A 20,821-nucleotide genomic window follows, 5' to 3' on the forward strand; every position below is an offset into this window, starting at 1 on the left:
GCTCCCCAGCAAGGGTTCTACCAGCACAGATGTTGTAAAGAAAACCAAGCCTTGTCCACAGAGCCTGTGGAACCCGAGCCAGTGACAGGTGCATTAGGAAACAGTTCCCAAGCAAAGTGCTGCCCAGGTGCAGACAAAAGAGGAAGAATGGTCCAATGGTTAGAGTGCTAGCCCGAGACAGGGGAGACTCTGGTTTTCCAGCTCTGTCACAAGGTTTCTTGCACAGCTTGGGACTTGTCTGCACAGGGAACGTTAGCAGCAGAATGATACTGCTGTCGTTATAGCAGCAAAGCTATAGAGGTGTAATTACACAGGTCAATGTCCCCGTATAGATAAGTCCTAAGAGAGTGAAACTATTCAGGTGTGCAGTGGTACTCAGCAATTCTTTCAGAGCATGGTTCTGCTCCTATGCCATGATACAGATGGAAGTCAACGGGACCAAAGCATGTGCTCAAAGTTAAGCATGTGTGTAAGGGTTTTGCTGAATCCAGATGCTTTGAGCAGGTGCTTTGCTGAATCAGGGGCTTAGTGTGGACAGGGCTCAAGGGCAGAGAGTAGAGTCCTTACCCATTCAACACCGAAAGCAAGTGGAGGGGGGACTCCTAAAATCTGATGTCCCTCATTATTGTTTATGTTTGAGCCAGGGCAGGATGGGAAGAAGACAAGGTCCCTGCCTCTACGAGCGCATGCCCTGGGGGTCTGGATTTTGCAAAACAGGTGTAGGTCCATGGGAGCAAACGAGTCCAGTGCCTCATGCGAGTCAGCATATGGAGACCCAAGCCTTAAGTGGGTGACACCCAGATGAAGGAGGGAATGCAAAGGGGCCGAGGAGCAAGGCTGAAAACCCATCTAGTTAGGGCCAAGGTATTTTCTTGTTTAATTATTTAGCTCTCCCCCCGGCTGAGACCTTTGGGAAGGGCTAACCCCCAGCCATGGGCTGTCTCCAGCCTCCCCCGCCCCGGCGCATGGAGAATCTGATGCAGGGAACATGGACAGCACCTGGCGCTGGAGGTCCCTGAGCCCAACTGCAGCTGCGGGCGCTACCTCCTGCAGTGAGATTGCTAATGATTTGCAAGCAGCAACATGACCCGGAAATGGGTGCAACAGGTGAGGCCAAGACACCGCCCCCAAACCGCAATGGACCTTCCCTCCAGGAGCCGGAGCAGGACACCTCTGCTGACCGCCCAGTTTGCCTGACCTCCACAATCCCATCACCTGTCTCAAGCCTACTGCAAGGAGAGGGGGGGCTCCTGTGGAACACTGTTGCCCCCTGATGGTCATGAGTGAAATGACCGGTAGCTGAGAGAAGGACAAAGCTGCCGGAGGGGATTGTCTTTAATTGGAAAGCAATTTTTCCCTTTTTTAAATCCTGATGATTTAAAGCACTTGCTGCACTCAGGATTCTGGGCTGCTTTGAGGGCCAGTGCAATCCCTAGCAGCCCCAGTGTCTGCTGTACTTTCCAGAAGCACCTATAGCCCGCTCTGCAGTTCAGAGCAGCTCAGAATCCCCTTGCCACACCCTGAGCTATGCACTGGGGCAAGGGCCTGGCTGCGTATGGCAACCCAAGACGGTGCCTGCACAAAGGGATTTCTCTCCTGGTTGTTTGCAGATTGTTTACGGCCCCTGCGTGGCTGGAGCTGTGGCAGTGAGCAAAATCCTCCCCGAAGTTCCCTGATTTCCAGTCCCCTCCGTCCACCCGTCCTTTAACCATAGCCCATTTTGCCCTCGTTCCCAAAGGACCAGACATGGGAGGCTGCTGAAGGAGCTCTGGCTTTTGTGCAATTGTGCTCGGAGGAGCTGCAGCGATACAAACGTAACAGTCCTTTGAAACCCCTGGGAGCTAGTGGGGCATGGAAGGGCTGCCAGGTTTTGACCCCCTGCCCCAGCTCTGCTCCCTGCTGTAGAGAACAGTTGGGAAGAGAAGTGGTCACAAAGAGCATTTTGTTGCTTGGGGGAATCTCTCCGCCTCCCGGTTCAATAGGGCCTGGGCACGTGTGTATCGCCCCCATCCCGCCCCCGCATCAGCCCTAGCACTGATTGAGGAGCTGTCTCTGATCCCAGCACAAGGGGCTCACCTGGAGAGCTGCTTATTTAGGGGTCTGTTTTACAAGCGGAGTCACAAGCACTGAAGAATTCTAGCTAGTGCATGGAACCAGTTCAGCTGGGCAGTGGCACTGCAGGTGTAACACACGGTCTCTGCTCTGGCTCCTCTGGGGACTGGCCCACGCAGGGTACAGAGGTTTATGGGTCTGCAACAGGCTGGGAGTCCAGGCTGTTGCTGTGACTCATGTTTTCGGCCTCCAACATCCTGCATTCATCCTTTGCTGGTGACACATGCTTCTCTCCCCCTATGCCTGGCAGCCCCAAGGGGGCTCAGTCCTGATCAGCAGAGGCAGCTTCCCCTCACCCTCTGATCTGTAGCTAGTCACTGGTCAGAGCAGAACGTCAGTGGTTTGGATGATTATTCCTGCTCTTTATTTGCATTGCACTAGAGCGGAGGGGCTCCAGTCTCAGACCAGGGCCATGCTCTGCTCTGGCCCCATTGTGCCAGGCTCTGGCCAAAAATACAGGGAGAGATGGTCTGAGGAGCTTCCAAGCTAAATAGACACCATGGAAAGGAAACAGAAAGGTGAAGTGACTTGCCCAAGATCAGACAGCAGGGAAGTGGCAGAGGGAGGAATAGAACTCAGGTTCCCAGTCCAGTATCTTCTCCATTCAACCCCAGTGGCTGAAAGAGCAATTAAACCCAAAGACAGTCTTTTTTTTAGCTCTCGAGCTGACTCCATTCTGAGGCTCAGAGGAGCACCACGTTTGCTGAGGACCCCATCTGAGCTACACCCTTTTGATGCTTCTTGGGGGGGTGGGGGGCACATGTATTTGGAACTAATGTGTGGCATTGGAGGACGCAGTTGCTTGTTTGCCTGGGACTGATTCATGCACGATAATATTAAAATCCCCCCTTTTCCCCCTGCCCCAGCCTCTTAATATGAGCTTCCAGCACTTCAATCTGAGCAAAACGTTCTTCTAGGGATGGTCACACGTGGCAGTGCGGACAGGGACCCCACAGTACAGAGGGGATCAGTGATGCACACAGAAAAAACTGCCAGCTCTACGCATGTAAAGAAATATCCATTTGCAAATACAGATGGGGGCTCAGGAAAGCCAGGGCCATTCCACTTCCCCTCGCCCCCCTTAAAGCAGCAAACCTTCATTTCTAACATTGCGGAAGGTGGGCTATACTCCACTGTCTGACACTCTCCACACAGGCTGCACCTAAGTGCACCCAGTGGCCCTTGTCAGCTTTTAGGACTTTGGGCTCTTCAGTTATATTCAGGTCCCCCCAGGGTTATGCTTTTATCCCTCCAAGCCCGTCTCTCTCCCCCTCGCCCTTAGAACTCGCCCATCCGTTCAGCCTAAAAGAGGCTCTGCTAACAGAACACCCATCAAGTCACGCCGCGCAAAATGCACACCTGAGCAGAGGGCCTCTGTCCACCACTTAAGACTCACCTACGTGTTAGGGATTAAATGGGACTTCACTGGTGCCATCCCTCTAATTGCTGGTCAATCTTTTCTGATGGAGCCATTTTTGTTTGGAAAATGCTGATGCCACAAGATTGGAACAGCTTGCGAGAACTTATTGATTTTGTTGAAGTTTTCAGTGGGAAATTACCAGAATCATTTAGTTCATTTTCACTTACTATTATATCTGCTGAGATTGACAAAAGTTGAAATCAAAGACAAAGTGAAATGTCTCAGTAAGGTCATTTTGATGTTTCCAAGATGAAAGAGTTCAGAGTTTTTACTGCGCAGTAAATTTCAACTTTTTGTGCTGATTTGGGACATGGGAATTCTCCAAGGGCTGGTATTTCCCATGGAACAGCCATTCCATTTCCCAGCCAGCTCCAGCCACTCTGCACAGGGGTAAATTTCACCTCTGGGTGGCACCAATTCCCAGCACCAAAGCATTTAAGAGTAGAAACCTCAATCCCTTGTTTCAGGGGCTCCCCTCAGCTGTAGTTTCCACAGGCTCCAAAAGCCGATGTGGATGAAGCTACCCCTGTTAACAGTCAAGTGAACCAAGATATTGAGGGCCAGCCCCTCAGCTGGTGTTAATCAGCCAGTGGAGCTAGGCTGTTCTACCCCAGTTGAAGATCTGGTCCCATGTTGTCCCTATATTGCCCTAGTTACTCTGTGACTTTTTGCTCCCTCCTCACTGCAAACTAGCTCAGCACAGATTATTTCTGGCAAAGGAGGTATCAAATATTTTGAACCAAATCTCATCTGGCTGAATCTGCAGTGTGAGATTGAACAGACGGGTCCGATTTCATTTGAGAAGCTGGCTTGTGAACAAAACCAGCTAGCACAAATGCAAGTCACCAGGCCGCACTAGCATTCATTCACCGCTGCACAGTTGGGTTACACTTTGGTTGAGGTCCCTTATTAAGGCAGGTGGGGAAACTTGGGGCCAGATTCTGCCATCTTTATTCTAGCAAAACTCTCACTGAAATCAATAGGGGTTGTTTCCTGAGTGCTGGGTCCCGGTCTTTAATCTTGACCCTAATGGACATTAGTTCAGATGCCAGAGTCATCAGTCATGTAGCCCAGGTGAGTGGTTCTCATCTCTTCTGTACTGTGACCACATTGCAAGAGTAAAAACAGGGTCAGGACCCGAGAAAGGAAAGGGAGTTTGCAATATCACCAATCCCCATTACGTTGTCACAAGTTTCACAATAGTTGGTCTTTTTCTTAAAGCCCCAGCTCCTGGAGTCCGGTGATTAGGTGAGACTCCAGCATTTTTAAAAAGTTTCTAGCCCTTCTGATTGGCCCAGACCAAAGGGCTCATGAAAAGAATCCAATTTATTTTTTTGTTATTTTATGAGTTAAGCTAATCTCATCATTTTTTGAGCCTGACTCATGATTTTTGAATGCTTATGGTTAGCAATGCAGTGGGTGTCACAAACCCACAATCCAGGAAGTTCAGGAGAGGCCCCAGTTTGAAGGAGCTGGGTGAGTTTCCCATTGGAACTGGATTGTATCGATATACTGGGGGAAGCTTACTCAGTGTCACCTAACTGTAGGGCTGGCTTAATGTTCTTGAACTTCCATTAAAACTAAACTTCACCCAATTCACTTGAATTTCCTACCTCTGACAATTATACCCAGCCTTGGCTCTAAAAGCTTCTGCAGGTTGAGTTACAAAATAGAGGCAAGGCTTTTCAAAAGCGACCAGTAATTTCAGGGGTCCAACCTGAGACTCCTGAAAGAGGTTGGCTTTCCAGAGGGTGGGAGCTCAGCACTGTAAAGCTTATACAGGGTAAACTCATAAATTGTCCATCCTCTATAACAGTGGTAGAGAGATATGCACAGCTGTTTGCTCCCCCATGTATTAATCACTTACTCTGGGTTAATTAATAAACAAAAGTGATTTTATTAAGTATAAAAAGTAGGATTTAAGTGGTTTCAAGTAATAACAGATGTAACAAAGTTACCAAGCAAAACAAAACAAAACACGCAAGTCTAAGCCTAATACATTGAGAAACTGAATACAGATAAATCTCACCCTCAGAGGTGTTCCAATAAGCTTCTTTCACAGACTACAGAGTAGCAGCCGAGTTAGTCTGTATTTGCAAAAAGAAAAGGAGGACTTGTGGCACCTTAATGTCTAGAGAACTCCTTTTCCTTTTACAGACTAGACTCCTTCCTAGTCTGGGCCCAATCCTTTCCCCTGGTACAGCCCTTGTTAGTTCCAGCTCAGGTGGTAACTTGAGAATTTCTCATGACTGGCAGCGCCCTTTGTTCTGTTCCACCCCCTTCAATATCTTTGGCACTAGGCAGGAATCCTTAGTCCCTCTGGGTCCCCCACCCCTTCTAAATGGAAAATTACCAGGTTTAAGATGGATTCCAGTATCATGTGTGTAAAGGAGCAGACTCACTCCTGCGGCGCCTCCTGCTGGTCATTGGGAATTAGCTCTTTTCCAGCCTGGAGCACCCTCTTCAGGCCAGAGTTCTGCACAGCTCTGGCCCCTGTGTCCCTCACAGACCCCGGTGCCCCTTTCTCTACGGTTCTGCCCCCTGGCAGTACCCCCACACTCTGCCTCTGGGTCTCCCCTTCCTGGGGAACACCCAACCCACTATCCCCACCTTGCCTCAGTCTGGGCTACTGCCAGTCATCACCAGGCTCCTGCTCTCTGGGGCAGACTGCAGTGTAAAGGCCACTCATCATAGGCAAGGGGGTTCAGACCTGTTGCCTTCCTCTGCCTCCCAGTACCTCTATGGGCCTTGGACCAGGCCCTACAGCTTGGGGAGTTGCCAGCCTGGAGTGCTCCTGCTCAGCCTGCTCCTTCCCCAGCACTGCACCACCCTCACTACCCTGGCTGGCTGACCCTGCTCTCTCCCAGCCTGGAGAAAGACTCGTTGGGCCTCTGGCTCCCAGCCTTTTTATACAGGCCAGCTGGGGCCTGATTGGCGCATGGCCCAGCTGCAGCTGCTTCCCCAGTCAGCCATCCCCAGCCACAGCCCTCTCCAGGGCTGCTTTTGACCCCTTGTATTTTAGGAGCAGAGTAGCCACTCTGCTACAATGTGACATGTTCACATGTACTGTGAGATTTCATTACCCACTCGCTGGCACACAGGTATACAGGAAAGCTTACAAGTAAACAGAGCCATCTGCAACCAATTATTCTAGTCAATGGGAGCCATCAAGATTCTAAACCACCATTAATGGGCCACACTTTGCATAATTACAATAGGACTTCAGAGTTATGCTACATGTTCCTAGTTTCAGATACAAGAATGATATATTCATACAAATAGGATGACCACACTCAGTAGATTATAAGCTATGTAAGGATACCTTACAAGAGACCTTTTGCATAAAGCATATTCCAGTTACATTATATTTACATTTGTTAGCATATGTCCATAAAACATATGGAGTGCAACATCACACTCCTAAGAACATAAGAATGGCCATACTGGGTCAAACCAAAGGTCCATCCAGCCCAGTATCCCAGCTACTGACAGTAGCCAATGCCAGGTACCCCAGAGGGAGTGAACCTAACAGGTAATGATCTAGTGATCTCTCTCCTGCCATCCATCTCCACCTTCTGACAAACAAAAGCTAGGGACACCATTCCTTACCCATCCGGGCTAATAGTCATTAATTAACTTAACCTCTATGAATTTATTCAGTTCTCTTTTAAACCTCGTTATAGTCCTAGCCTTCACAACCTCCTCAGGCAAGGAGTTCCACAGATTGACTGTGTGCTGTGTGAAGAAGAACTTCCTTTTATTTGTTTTAAATCTGCTAACCATTAATTTTGTTTGGTGGCCCCTAGTTCTTATATTATGGGAACAAGTAAATAACTTTTCCTTATTCACTTGCTCCACACCACTCATGACTTTATATACCTCTATCATATCCCCCCTTAGTCTCCTCTTTTCCAAGCTGAAAAGTCCTAGCTTCTTTTATCTCTCCTCATCTGGGACCCGTTCCAAACCCCTAATCATTTTAGTTGCCCTTTTCTAATGCCAGTATATCTTTTTTGAGATGAGGGGACCACATCTATATGCAGTATTCAAGATGTGGGCATACCATGGATTTATATAAGGGCAATAAGATATTCTCTATCCCTTTTTTAATGATTCCTAACATCCTGTTTGCTTTTTTGACTGCCGCTGCACACTGCGTGGATGTCTTCAGAGAACTATCCACGATGACTCCAAGATCTTTCTCCTGATTAGTTGTAGCTAAATTAGCCCCCATCATATTGTATGTAGAACTGGGGTTATTTTTTCCAATGTGCATTACTTTACATTTATCCACATTAAATTTCATTTGCCATTTTGTTGCCCAATCACTTAGTTTTGTGAGATCTTTTTGAAGTTCTTCACAGTCTGCTTTGGTCTTGACTATCTTGAGCAGTTTAGTATCGTCTGCAAACTTTGCCACCTCACTGTTTACCCCTTTCTACAGATCATTTATGAACAAGTTGAATAGGATTGGTCCTAGAACTGACCCTTGGGGAACACCACTAGTTACCCTTCTCCATTCTGAAAATTTACCATTTATTCCTACACATTGTTTCCTGTCTTTTAACCAGTTCTCAATCCATTAAAGGATCTTCCCTCTTATCCCATGACAACTTAATTTATGTAAGAGCCTTTGGTGAGGGACCTTGTCAAAGGCTTTCTGGAAATCTAAGTACACTATGTCCACTGGATGCCCCTTGTCGACGTTTGTTGACCCCTTCAAAAAACTCCAATAGATTAGATGTGTATTTTCCACCGAATGCATCCAATGAAGTGAGCTGTAGCTCACGAAAGCTTATGCTCAAATAAATTTGTTAGTCTCTAAGGTGCCACAAGTACTCCTTTTCTTTTTGCAATAGATTAGTAGGACACGATCTCCCTTTACAGAAACCATGCTGACTTTTGCGCAACAATTTATGTTCTTCTGTGTGTCTGACAATTTTATTCTTTTCTATTGTCTCAACTAATTTGCCCGGTACCAGCGTTAGACTTACCGGTCTGTAATTGCCAGGATCACCTCTAGAGCCCTTCTTAAATATTGGCGTTACATTAGCTATCTTCCAGTCACTGGGTACAGTAGCTGATTTAAAGGACAGGTTACAAACCATAGTTAATAGTTCCTCAATTTCACACTCCTGATTTAGGACCAAATCCTGAGCCCACTGGAGTCAACAGAAAGGCATCTATAGACTTCAATGGGCTTTGGCTCAGGCCCTTCTACACATGTAATATGGGATCTGGAGATTCCATTGAAGCAAAATTCCTAAGTCCTCATCCAGCACCTACTTCACTTTGAAGTTAACGGGACCTTCTCCCATAATTAACATTTAGCATGTGCATAAGGGCTCTGCCGGCTAAGCATGGAGTTCAACAGGAACAGGATAGGGCCCCTAATCACAAAGGACAACGCCAAAGAGCCAGTTCCCGTAGCATGACCTCGGCTCCATTGCATGTAAGCAGCATCTACCATCCCTGTGTTTCTGGCAAAATACGCAGCTCAGTATATTACTCTTCATACTGCACTGCCCTCTGGCCGTGTTAACATGACTCTTGGAACCATCACATTTACATGGCCTGGCTTTTGGTGATCTTAACTGGCCAAAAGCAGCATTGCATTCCTTTGTTTGGTTTTCATTTGGTGTAAATCAAATCTTCCTCCACCGCTGTATCCAAATTACAGCTGGCAGAATTCTACTGTTATTTATTAGAGTGAGGAACTCATTGACTATGGGGGATGGGCATGTTATAAGAACACAGATAAATAATACCTGGCTCTTACATAGTGCATTACATCAGGAGATCGCAAAGCACTTCACAAAGGAGGTCGGTATCATTGTCCCCATTTTACAGATGGGGAAACTGAGGCACAGAGTGGGGAAGTGACTTGCCCAAGATTACCCAGCAGGCAACTGAACCCAGGTTATCCTGACTCCCAGTTCAATGCTTTCTCCGCTATCCAAAGTGAAGTGAATGGAAGTCATAAGCGGGCTCAGCTTGCAGGCCGGGCATCTTGTCCGGTAGGCTTCTTGGGCAGGAGTTACTTTTTATGTTGTGTTTATGCCACGCCCAGCACAATGGGGACCTGACCCTGGGCAACGCAGGAGATCAAAGAAGAACAAAGGGACATACAGCCCTTAAATGTACATTCTTTTGTAAATAAGAGCTAGCAAGGAAAGGGTCTCGGTGTTGGGTTTGTACAGAACCTAGCACAACAGAGCCTGACTGGGGCTCCTCGACAGTACCACAATCCAAATGATAAATAATGTCACAGTTCCAGGCCTAGCCGCTCTGCTGTCCTCTTGCCGAGTGTGTCCCCTCAGGTGTCAGGCTTCAGGCCTTTACCTCTCCTGAGGTGAAATGCTGCAGTTCTCCAGCTCAGAGACCCGGCCTTGGGCTACAGCCCCCTGTGGGTCAGCCGACATGTCTGTCCAGGTTCAGCCCGTGCAATTCCTCCCTTCAGGAATCGGGGACCAGTCATGAACACAGTGACCAGATGGCCTTCTTAAACCACAGCTTTGTTTATGTTAACAAAAGAAAATCAGAGAAAAAAGATTTTGAAGCAATGGTCTACACCTATCACCATCCCCTGCCAGTAACCTAGGCAGACCGAGGTCACAGCCTGGCTCATCAAAACACCCCCTTCCCCCTTGACAACATGTTCGCTTTTAAACCTGCCAGATTGCTGCATTCATGAGCCTTTTCCTGTCTTGGCCTGATCTCTCACCAGCTCTGAAGTGTTCACGGAGAAGTGGCTTATCTTGAGCCGTTCTTTCCCCTCCTGCTTGTTTTTCCCCCCCAACAGCTCCCTATTAAACTAAACCCATATATTCTTTGAGTAGCACCCCATAGAATCATCACGTAACCAGCTTACCAATACCCAACTCAACATGCAATATGCATAAGTTATTGCAGAGCAAGTCCAAATCTGTTACAAATAATAATAAAACCATGGCACAGCGCATGGGGCATAGATACATGTGCAGTTTAGGAAACCTAGAACACATCCAGATTTTGGAAGAGTTCCATCTTTGTGCTAACTCTGTTTGTTTGATTGTGAAGCCATCGTCCCTATTCCCTCCTTCCCACTGGTTGTCTGTCTTGTCCACCTATTGCATTCTGTCTGACACTTTGGCCCCCATCCTGCAATGGGCTGAGCCTTTATTTGAACAGTGCCCCATTTGGGGTCTGCATGAGCACAGGGGCCCACCCACATGTAGTGCTGGACTCTAAGCTCCCCTTCTTTGCTAGTGGTGTGTACAGGATCACAAAATAAAATAAGAACCAACAAAACAACAGCATCAGGACCTAGAGGCCCCAGATAAATCCAGGGCCCTATTGTGCTGGGTGCTGTACAAACACCCAGTGAAATCCAGTCCCTGCTTCCAAGGAGCTTACGATCATCATAGACCAGACAAAGGGGAGGGAAACAGATATAAAACACCGAAGTGACTTACCCAAGATTACACAGCAGGTCCACTGCAGCACTGGGAGTAGAACCCAGGTCCCCTGACTCCCTGCCTGGTGCTTTATTTGCTAACCAATTTATGTGTTTAAATCCAGGACCAGGCATTTTGGGGAAAAGTTATTGGAATGGCTCCACAGTGTAGATCTTCTCCAGGTCAGCCCTCCTGACCCTGTTATGTATGGGCGAGGGAGATCTTACCCTAGATGCCTTTGGTCTGGGGACTGTTTCTGGAGGGCCTTGTCCCTGAAGTCTAGGAGGAAGCCCTGCTTCCCTGAGCTAGATTCTCCTCTGTCTCACTGGATTTTTTCCTCTGGTCCCTTTTGTTTTCTCAGAGAGAAAAACAAATTGCAGCCCCAGGATGCCGTGAGGGGCAAAGTCCAGTGCTGCCTTTCGCCACTAACTGCTCTGCCTATAGATCTAAAAATCATCCCCATGAGTAGGTTTATATGCAGCCTGAGAATAAACACAGTAATGCTCTCTCTCTATCCAGAGCTATTTGAATCTACTTTTATTTCTCCCATTCCCTTCCCCCCTCAGATATGCAAAAAAAAAAAAAAAATTACAGTTAAACATTGAATTTTCAAAGCTACAGTTCGCAACGTTTCCATTTAAATAACTAATGCAAGGTTAAGCAATAAATAAACACACAGGCAGGGGAATAGCCGCTGGTTGTAAAAGCACAGCTTTGATTCAAGCAAGGCTTTCTGCCCAGGCTCTGTGCTCAGGGGCTGCCAATCCAGCCCTGGTGTAAGGCCAGGCACTGCAGTCGGGTTCCCCCAGGGAGGAATTGGACCCAGGATCTTCATCCCCAGCACACAGCCCTGGTGAGTGGCAGGGAGGGCTAGCACTGCGGCGGATGCTAGGCTGGTCCTAGACGGACATATCCCCCCCCCCCCAAGCATCGTGCTGTGTGCTGCAGGATCAGAGCCCATCCTTCGCCCCCCGCCTGGAGCCCGCAGGCGGATGGCGGGGTCTCTCTGTCCCGGGGGGAGGCAGGGAGCGCGGTAGCCCGCAGCTGCTCCTCCTCCCTAGCCCAGATGGCCCGTGGGCTGCACCGCAGCCCCGCGACGGAGGCACCAGCCCGCCGAGGCGATTGGTCTGCAAAGCGGTGACGCCGTGGAGCACCATCACCTCCTCTTCCCCATCCTCATCCTCATCATCATCACCAGCCGCCCCGCCCCCCGCCTCCCCCCCCCCCCATCTTCAGCTTGCCGCTCTCCCCCTCCTTCGCAGGCAGCTGAGCGCACAGCCAGGGCGAGCGGATTTGTACAAACCAGAGAGCAGCAGGAAAAGGGGGAGGCAAGCCCCCCCCCCGCCCCCGAAAGGCAGCAGGGCATCATGGCACCCATTGGGCTCAAGGCTGTGGTTGGAGAAAGTAAGAGGATGCTTCTCTTGTTGGTCTGTTTCCCCTTCCGATCTCTCCCCTCCCTTCCCCGGGCTGTGCGGGTGGAGGCTGGATCGGGGGTGGGTGGGTCGGTGGTGGTGGTGGGGGGGAGATCTGGGAGATAAGATGGACTCTGTTTGGATGTGGGAGTGGGTGTTGCGGGCGGAGGCAGGATCTGCTGGGGAAATGGAGCAGAGTCTTGGTAATCTTTTGCAGGAGAAAATAGAAAGTGTGTGTGTGTGGGGGGCGGGGGGTTGGAAATGCAGATGCGCAATCCGGACCCTTGCAGTCAGGATCAACGCCCAGCTGGGGGTGGCAGGGGTGATGGGGAGATAAAGGGGGCAGGGGAATCAAACGAGAGGAAACTGGAGAAATACATGGGGAAATGGGGGGGTGTTACCATTGTTTGATTGAGGGAGGGGGGCGGTTGGGATTTTTCTGCAGTGCTGGGGGAGGGAGATGGAAAGGGAAAGCAAGCTGAGCCATTTCCCCAGGCTCTGGGTCCTAGTGGCTTTCTCCAGCAGGCAGCGGTTGCCTGATTATTCCAATAAATAATCATAGGAATGATAATAATTAATAAATAAATCCCAAATGATTCCCCAGAGCCTCCGGGCATGGGAGGGCGGGATCTCTGCCTGGGCCAATAACAAATAAACACAAAATTACAGGCTCCTTCGCCAACATTGGCTGCGTTATTTTGCGCAGGCACAGAAAGCCCTTGCTGCTACGCCAGATCCTGCAGTGTCAGGGCAAAGCCTTCTGGACTCCCCGCTCCCACCCCCAAAATCAAATCATACGGTGCAAGCAGCACCCAGCTTTCCCTTGCCGTCAGGAACATGCCCCCGAGGTGGTGGAGGCTGTTCAAGCTACCCAAAGAAATGGTTCAGAGAAAGGCAGAATCTTCTCTGGGCTTTGAACTAGGCACTTTGGCAACCAGGGTATTTCTTTGTACAGTTGCTCTGATTGAGGGGGGGGGGGGCATAAGCTCTTGTGTATGAATCCAAGGTGCTATTTTTGGCTCGCGGTTGATGATCTTCTCTAGATTGGGGGTGGGATCTAAGATTCTTCCCCCCCCCATGATGTTATTTTTAGTATCTAAATAAGGGGTTCTTATTTTTAGAGTTTATGCAGCTGGGCAAGTGGGGAGTTCCTGTACAGAGTGCCTGCATTCCTCATGCCATAATAATCTAATCAAGAAACTTTTATGCCTAAACAACAAAAACTGGTATAAAACGGTGACAACTTCCTCTGAGTCCCCTCTGCCATGAATCATGTAAATCCTTCGCGCTCTTGAAATTAACCTTGTATTATTTATTTAAATGGAAACTAGGCAAAATGTCACCTTAAAAATTCATTGTTTATTTATTTAAATTTTGCTTAGCGGTGGGAATGGGAGAAATACATGTCAATTCTATTAGCTCTGGATGCCGAGAAAGTGCTCCTGGAGCTTTGTGCATTAAGAAGGCAGGGTCTTATTTAACAATCCTCCACACCACAGCATTGGCTCCAGTCTGCAGATGGTGTGACTGTTTGGTGGGATGATCCCATTAGATTTATGTCCTGCTTTGTTCCAAGAAATCACCTGCTTAGAGAGCTAACAGACAGCTCTGCACCAGTCTCGCTCTGCTTTTATTTTCCAAAAACCTACAGCTCAGCTGTGGCTCGGTCAGCTCCCTCAGGGGGGAAAAAATCCTTTGGTTCTAGTACTGCAAGATAATCCTGGATGGGGGGGGAGGTGGAATTTAAAATGTTTTGCTGCATTTAATTCTCTTGCACTAGATTGTCCTCTTTCACTCTCTAGCGTGTGAAAAGTAGGTTATGAAACCGACGGGATGCACAATGTATCGCTGCGTTCCTGAACGGCATTCCTTGCTAAAGCTAAAAGTCTCAGCCGACCCTCCTTCCTCAGTCAAAACTCCCAAAAGGCTACAATCTAAATGTATCTTCTAAACCTGCCATTCCTTGAACAAAGACCAGTAGCTAGAGATGTTGACTTTTTACATATTTTCTTTCTTTGCTTGAATACAATAGCATTGGCCTGCTAAACCCAAGGTCGTGAGTTCAATCCTTGAGGGGGCCATTTAGGGATCTGGGACAAAAAATGGGAATTGGTCCTGCTTTGAGCAGGGGTTGGACTAGATGACCTCCTGAGGTCCCTTCCAACCCTGATATTCTATGACAATATTAACCATCACAAGTCACATACACTTTCTTGTTCTAACCACTGGGATGGGCATCTGACTGAAGGCAAAACTCTAGCCTTCAGGAATTTTATAACAAACTGCACTGTTCTTCCCTCAAAAGAGCTTTTTTTAAATCTGTAAGATAACCAGTAGCTGGGTGTCCCTCTAATACAAGATTATCTGTGGAGTCTGGGTATCTATAATACTAGCGCTAGATTCTCTCCCTGGGCAGGGAAATGTTGCATAGGACACAGGTAATTTGGACTGTGATTGTCCAGAGAGCTCCATGCAATCTGACCCCTGTTGGCTTCACTGGGGCTTGGGATTCTGCCTACAGAGAGCTCTCATTGTAGGATCAAGGCCGTGGAGAGAGTTTGCTCTCCATTTCCTTGGAATTGTCCTATCTGGGAGGTGGAGCTCATCCCCTGACCCTAGGTCCCAGCTATCTGTGTAGGAGTCCTGTACCTCCTCATTGCCTCCTGACCACAGTGGTTCCTGCAGGACTTCCTCACTGGCCTTGCCCATCTTTTCCCATGGGTTCACTGGGCAGTTGCCCACACTGTGCAAGGTAATGCTGACTATGAAGATTATCGTGGGCTGGGATGTCCAGGAGGTTTTTCTGGCGGTGGTGGTGGTGGTGATGGCATGGAGAACAGTTGTCCTGATCCCTAGGCCACCCACTGATCCTGTGCACAGACAGGGTTTCCTCTTGAGCGGAGAAGGCAATGGAGCATCATCCTGCCATGGCTCCCTGTTTTACATAGCCCCACTCTTCAAAGAAAGGCACCAGGCCTGGCTCCCCTCTAGCCCTTGGTGATAACTTTGTAGACTTGCCTCTGAATTCGCAGCCAACTCGTGTCATGATGATACCTTTTCTGGGGCCATTCCATCCAGTACGACACCCCTTCCAGTCACCCCTTCCACCCACCTGGTGTTGCGTTTCAGAGCAAACACCATGCAGCCCATGCGGTTACAAAGTCTCAATTCCCCACAGGAAAAAAAAAAAAAAGTCACATTCCTGGATGAAACTTTCCAGGTCTGGCCTCTGCCCACAGGTGTCTTGTAAATTCTGAGTAAAATCTCTCCAGCGTATCTGAGGTCAGTGATGGTTAAACCCTAGTCCTTTCCATCACCATTTTGTGAAACTCTGGTCCACCCTTTTTTTTGGGGGGGGGGGGGAAGATGAAGTTACCATATTTGCCAGCTGCCCTGTTTGCCCCAGGTTTGCCCCCATCTTTTAAAACCCAACTGTGGTGCCTAGTGGATCTGGCGTGATTGTTTTTAAACCACCTTGGCCTTCCAACAAGTAGAAGGAGATGTGCTAAGCAGGCAGGAGTGTGTCGGGGTGCAGAGCAGATGAGTTGGGGAGCATGAGCTTCCTTGCTACTTAGAAGGCTTTGCCCACCTCCTGCCCCTTCGTCCCATCGTCTGCCCAGTCCCCTGGGCCTCTCAGCCTGCCTCTCACATTTGATTCACATTTACAGGAACTCCTCACTTAACGTTGTAGTTATGTTGCTGAAAAATGCAACTTTAAGTGAAGTGATGTTAAGCGAATCCAATTTCCCCATAATGTAAATGGGGGAGTTAGGTTCCAGGGAAATTTTTCACCAGACAAAAAAGACTATTGCTGCATTTCCCCTTTAAGTGTGGAGAGTGGGGTCAGAAGTACACTGCCTGTTAATTAGATCAGCAATCTGAGATCTGACCAGCTGCTGCCTAAGGCAGAAGCTCCCTCTGTCCATGTGTGTCCCCTGCTCTATGGAAGATGGGATAACTGGGGTGCAGGAACAGGGAGACACCCTGACATTAGCCCCCTTCTTCTCCCCCCGCCCGGCCAAGCAAGCGGGAGTCTCAAGGAGCAGCTCCAAGGCAGAGGGCAGGAGCAGCAGATGGCAGTGTAGGGAGGGACAGCTGAACTGCCAGCAATTGATAGGCTGCTGAGCAGCTGCTGCACACGGAGTTTAGGGGAGCAGGGAGCCGATAGGGAGGCTGCTGGTCCACCCTGGTTCCAAACCCCCACCAGCTAACCAACGAGCTGCTCTTCCTGCAAACAGTGGACAAAGCAGGTGTTAGAAGGGAGCATTGCACAACTTTAAACGAGCATGTTTCCTAATTGATCAGCAATGTAACAAGGAAACAGAAACAACATTAACTGGTTTCAGAGTAGCAGCCGTGTTAGTCTGTATTCGCAAAAAGAAACGGAGAACTTGTGGCACCTTAGAGACTAACAAATTTATTAGAGCATAAGCTTTCGTGAGCTACAGCTCACTTCATCGGATGCATTTCCGATGCATCCGATGAAGTGAGCTGTAGCTCACGAAAGCTTATGCTCTAATAAATTTGTTAGTCTCTAAGGTGCCACAAGTTCTCCGTTTCTTTTTGCGAACATTAACTGGGACGACTTTAAGTGAGGAGTTCCTGTACTTTGATCTCGGCCTTTGTGTCTCTGAATACAATGGGCCTGAAATACAGGGCAGAGTAATGAGCATCTCTGGTCATCTTCTCTCCAGCTAGGTCCTAAGGCTATTTTCTTCCTCCCTTGGCCTGTTGGCAGTCTGCTTCTTTTTGCACCTCTCCTAGGCCAGCTGGGTGAGATTGTCAACTTGTTCCTCCGCTGTGTTCATAGAGGTTTCCCACACAGAGCCCCATTGCCTCGGTGAAGTGGTTATGGGTTAACAGTGCCGCTAAAGGAGAGCAGGCTGTAAACACTGTGCCAGGTCCATTGCCCTCAGCCATTGCATATGCCTAGGATTCTCCTTTCTCCTCTTTGAATTTAATTTCCTATTTATTATTATTGTTTCTTTTAAAAGAAATGAACTCGTGCCGCACCGCAAAGTCAAGGACTGAAATCTACAAGCAGTTTAGAGCATTTAGACCCTTTAAAAATGATTTAGGACTCTTTGACAAGTTTACAAACCTTTTCCCTGTACATATCAGAAACAAAACCATGTTACAACAGCGTTTGTTTAAAGAGACACTATAAAGGAATATAGTAGACACCTTTATTATTAGAATGAATGGGAGCCGTGTGTCAAGAATCTGCTAAGTTGCTTGGGAAATCTCCATTAAGGTACCTGAAACCATGCTGCCCATATGTAGCATCCCCTATTTTAACTTCCTTGTTAGATGTCTGACTATCACTATTCATGATTTTCAAGTGAAAGAGGTACAGGGTGCTCACACTAATGGTGCTGAAGGATGCCAAACTCTCGCATGTTGGGATTTGTAAAAGAATTAACACTTAGCTTGGTATTTGTTTTTTTGGAATGCACACACACTGTCCTTCTCTTCACGTACATCTACACAATCCGAGAAACCTCTTCTTGTAGTCACACAAATGATCAAGTGCCCAGGGCTGGCAGGCCATCCACAACTCACCCCCGTGGGACAGATTTTTAAAAGCGCTCAGCATGCTAGGTACATTGGAACTGAGCCCTCTTGAAAAGCTGGCCTGAATAGTGTCGAATGGGCTGATTCTTCACTGCCTTGCCCCTTGGGTAGTTATTTAGGCCCAGATGCTCAAGGCTTCCAATATCCATGGAAATCATTGGGAGTCAGGTGCCTAAATACCTTTGAGGATCTGGGCCTTATACCTGTGCGAGAGCATGTGGCATCTTGCCACCATCACAAATGGAGAATTCTGATTTCTTAGCCTTCAACACCCACTTGCACAGGCTCATTGACCACCCAAGGTGCAAGGCAGGGGAGAACCAGCCCTTAAAGTACCACGGCTGAGGTGTTACTGAATGCAAAGATTCTGCATTTGTCTGAGATTCCTCTCCCCAAATAAATTAGATACAACAAAGGAAATTATGGCTAGAGTGATAGCTTCCAACAATGCAACCTGATGTTTCATTATAATATACAAGACTTTTTTGGATTTAATTTTCATTTTTATTCTGCCCCCCCTCCCCCCCACACTGTAGTTTAAAGAGAGAGAGCTCTGCATCGCCCTAACATCAGGAAGGGTTATGATCCACTCCCTCCTGCAGTACTGACACTAAGTTTTCCCTGGGTTTTGGCATTTGGGCAGAAATATGCATGTCCTGTTTCAGACCAGCACAAACAAAACCAAGACGACTTCATTGTGGGTGATGAGGGAGACTGCAACTAACCCTTCCAATCAGACTTCCAAGTGCCCATGATTTCAGGCAGATTTCTTAAAGTGCATCGCTCTCAATATGCTGAGTGGTTTTGAAAATCTGCCCTTCCACGCAGTGTCATAGAGTATCAAGGAACTCCTGGCAGTGATTAAAGCTATGGCACATTTGCACCACTCTCTGTACGGGGTAAAATTTGTGGTCCTGCATCGGCTCTTCAGGCTGATTAACCAGGAGGGGCAACTCTCCAGGTGGTTGGAAAAACTGCTCCTGGTCCCCTTGACCTAGATCAGAATTATGTTGCTGATCTCAGGGAGAGAGGTTATGGGCTACCTCCTGCTATCTCTGTACACTTAGTAGTCATGTTTAATAGTACACATGTGGCACCCTGGAGCTCGCATCTCTGACCATATGCTAAAGGAATCTTTAAAAACAGAATAGTTTTCTGTGAAGCCAGACTTAAAATACCACAAAGGTTTTGCAGATAAACGCAGGTGAAGGAATGAATCCAAATTAGAAGAGTAAACTTTCAAGACACTAAACTGGAGACACTAACTAGCAAGTCCTTCTGTTTAAGGGCATTGGGCCTGATCCTTCAATGCTTATGGAGGCTTCTTTGGTTTAGTAAATGTTGCAGGGCTGGGTCCTGCCTTTAAGAATGAGGTCTTATTTGTGCATTGAACCAAGTGACTGCCTCCCCACTGTTCCCAAGTCAATGAAGCCTGCGTTACGGCAATGGGCATGCTTAGGAAATAATCATTTTAGGCCTGGAGAACATGCGTTGAGCCGATTTCTGATGTATGTAAATGGTATAATAGATTACATGTGGCTGAATGGACACAGTGGAGCCCCTCATAAGCAATCAGTGAATGGACCAGCAAAAATCAGTTGCCAAGTCAAAGTGGGTCTTTAAGTAAAGATTGAACAAATTTGTGCTAGAGATACATTAAGCTAGGAGTTGGTATTGGACATGGTCCTAGGGCAAGTTTTGCTGTAGAGATTGTCACCAGCTTTTCAGAAGTTACTAGTGATTTGGGGTCCCAGGTGGCACTACGTTAGAGGCCTGACTTTCAAAAGTGCAGAGCAGCTGCCCTGGAAAAATCAGGCCCTAGAAAGGAAGGGTATTTCAGTGACTGGGGCACTAGCCTGATAGTTGGGAAACTAGGGTTCAGTTCCCTGCTCCATCGCAGACTTCTTGTGTGACCTTGGGCAAGTCACTGTGTTGGGGCTTGGGGGACAATCCAGTCCAATGAGGGGTTGTGTCCCCAATTGCCCTGCAATCTTGGGTGCCTCGAATGCTTCACTACTGTAACACCCTGCCTGGGATATTCATAGTCAGCAACAAGTATGCAGGTCGTACCCCGAGTGTCTTTGTAGAACTACAAAGTCCAGCAACACTGGTCCAGCAACACACCAGCAGCCTGCCGGTAACACACCACTGTCACACTTTGGCTTGCTGGCTGTAACCCAGGCTGGTGCAAGGTGCCCCCAGCACACTCCAAGTCCTGGATTTCTTCAAAACCATGTGGTCTGCAATATCTAGCTGTCTCCTGGACAGTGCAGAGAAATCATAAGGTTTGTTTGTTCCTCTAAAAAACACAAAACCCACTAGCTTGCCACATTAACTGAAAAGAAGAGTCACTTTAATTCCAACATAGCACTAGTGGTTTAGATTAATAGTAAAACAAAATTAACTACTCTAGGACATAGGTTAAGTGATGCCAAGTAAAAGGAATGATGTTAGAAAGGATTACAAGCAAATAAAAGTGATAACACACATCTAAAGCTCCAAAACTTAATCTAGCAAGGTACAGGCTTGTTGAAAGATGGTTTCTCACCTATATTCAGTTTCCAGAGACCTTAACCCCCCCGTTTGGTTAAAGGACACATCTTTCTTGGCTTGCAAGAGCTCTGTTTCATTGTGTCTGGCTAGGGCTGGATGCTAAAGATGGCTTCTCTCCTTGCTTATATCATCCAAAGTTCAATGACTGTTTCAAGAGGCAGGATGACCTCATGCTGGTTTTTCCCTTCCTGTGGGCTTCCCATCCCTATGCTGGTCCTCTATGTAAATGGAGCTTCCATTGTTTCTAGTCACACCTTGATTAATTTCATTGGAGATTGACAGACAACTGCCATTGTGAGGTTAGTGTGAGGTTT

General features: G+C 47.8%; 1 protein-coding gene across 2 annotated transcripts in view; it reads left to right on the top strand.

The window, feature by feature from the left end:
• Window positions 1–11,812: 11,812 nt before the first annotated feature.
• Window positions 11,813–20,821, top strand: part of STXBP1 (syntaxin binding protein 1) — a 68,623-nt gene continuing 59,614 nt past the window's right edge. Inside the window, exon 1 of one of the 2 annotated variants that reach the window (XM_038374865.2) lies at window positions 11,813–12,372. In XM_038374865.2, the coding sequence (XP_038230793.1) occupies window positions 12,336–12,372 (37 nt within the window). In that variant the 5' untranslated portion in view covers window positions 11,813–12,335. The remainder of the gene's footprint in view (window positions 12,373–20,821) is intronic. The other variant, XM_038374864.2, reaches the window with a different exon arrangement.

Source organism: Dermochelys coriacea, chromosome 16 (genome assembly GCF_009764565.3).
Source record: "Dermochelys coriacea isolate rDerCor1 chromosome 16, rDerCor1.pri.v4, whole genome shotgun sequence".
Lineage (NCBI taxonomy): Eukaryota > Metazoa > Chordata > Testudines > Dermochelyidae > Dermochelys > Dermochelys coriacea.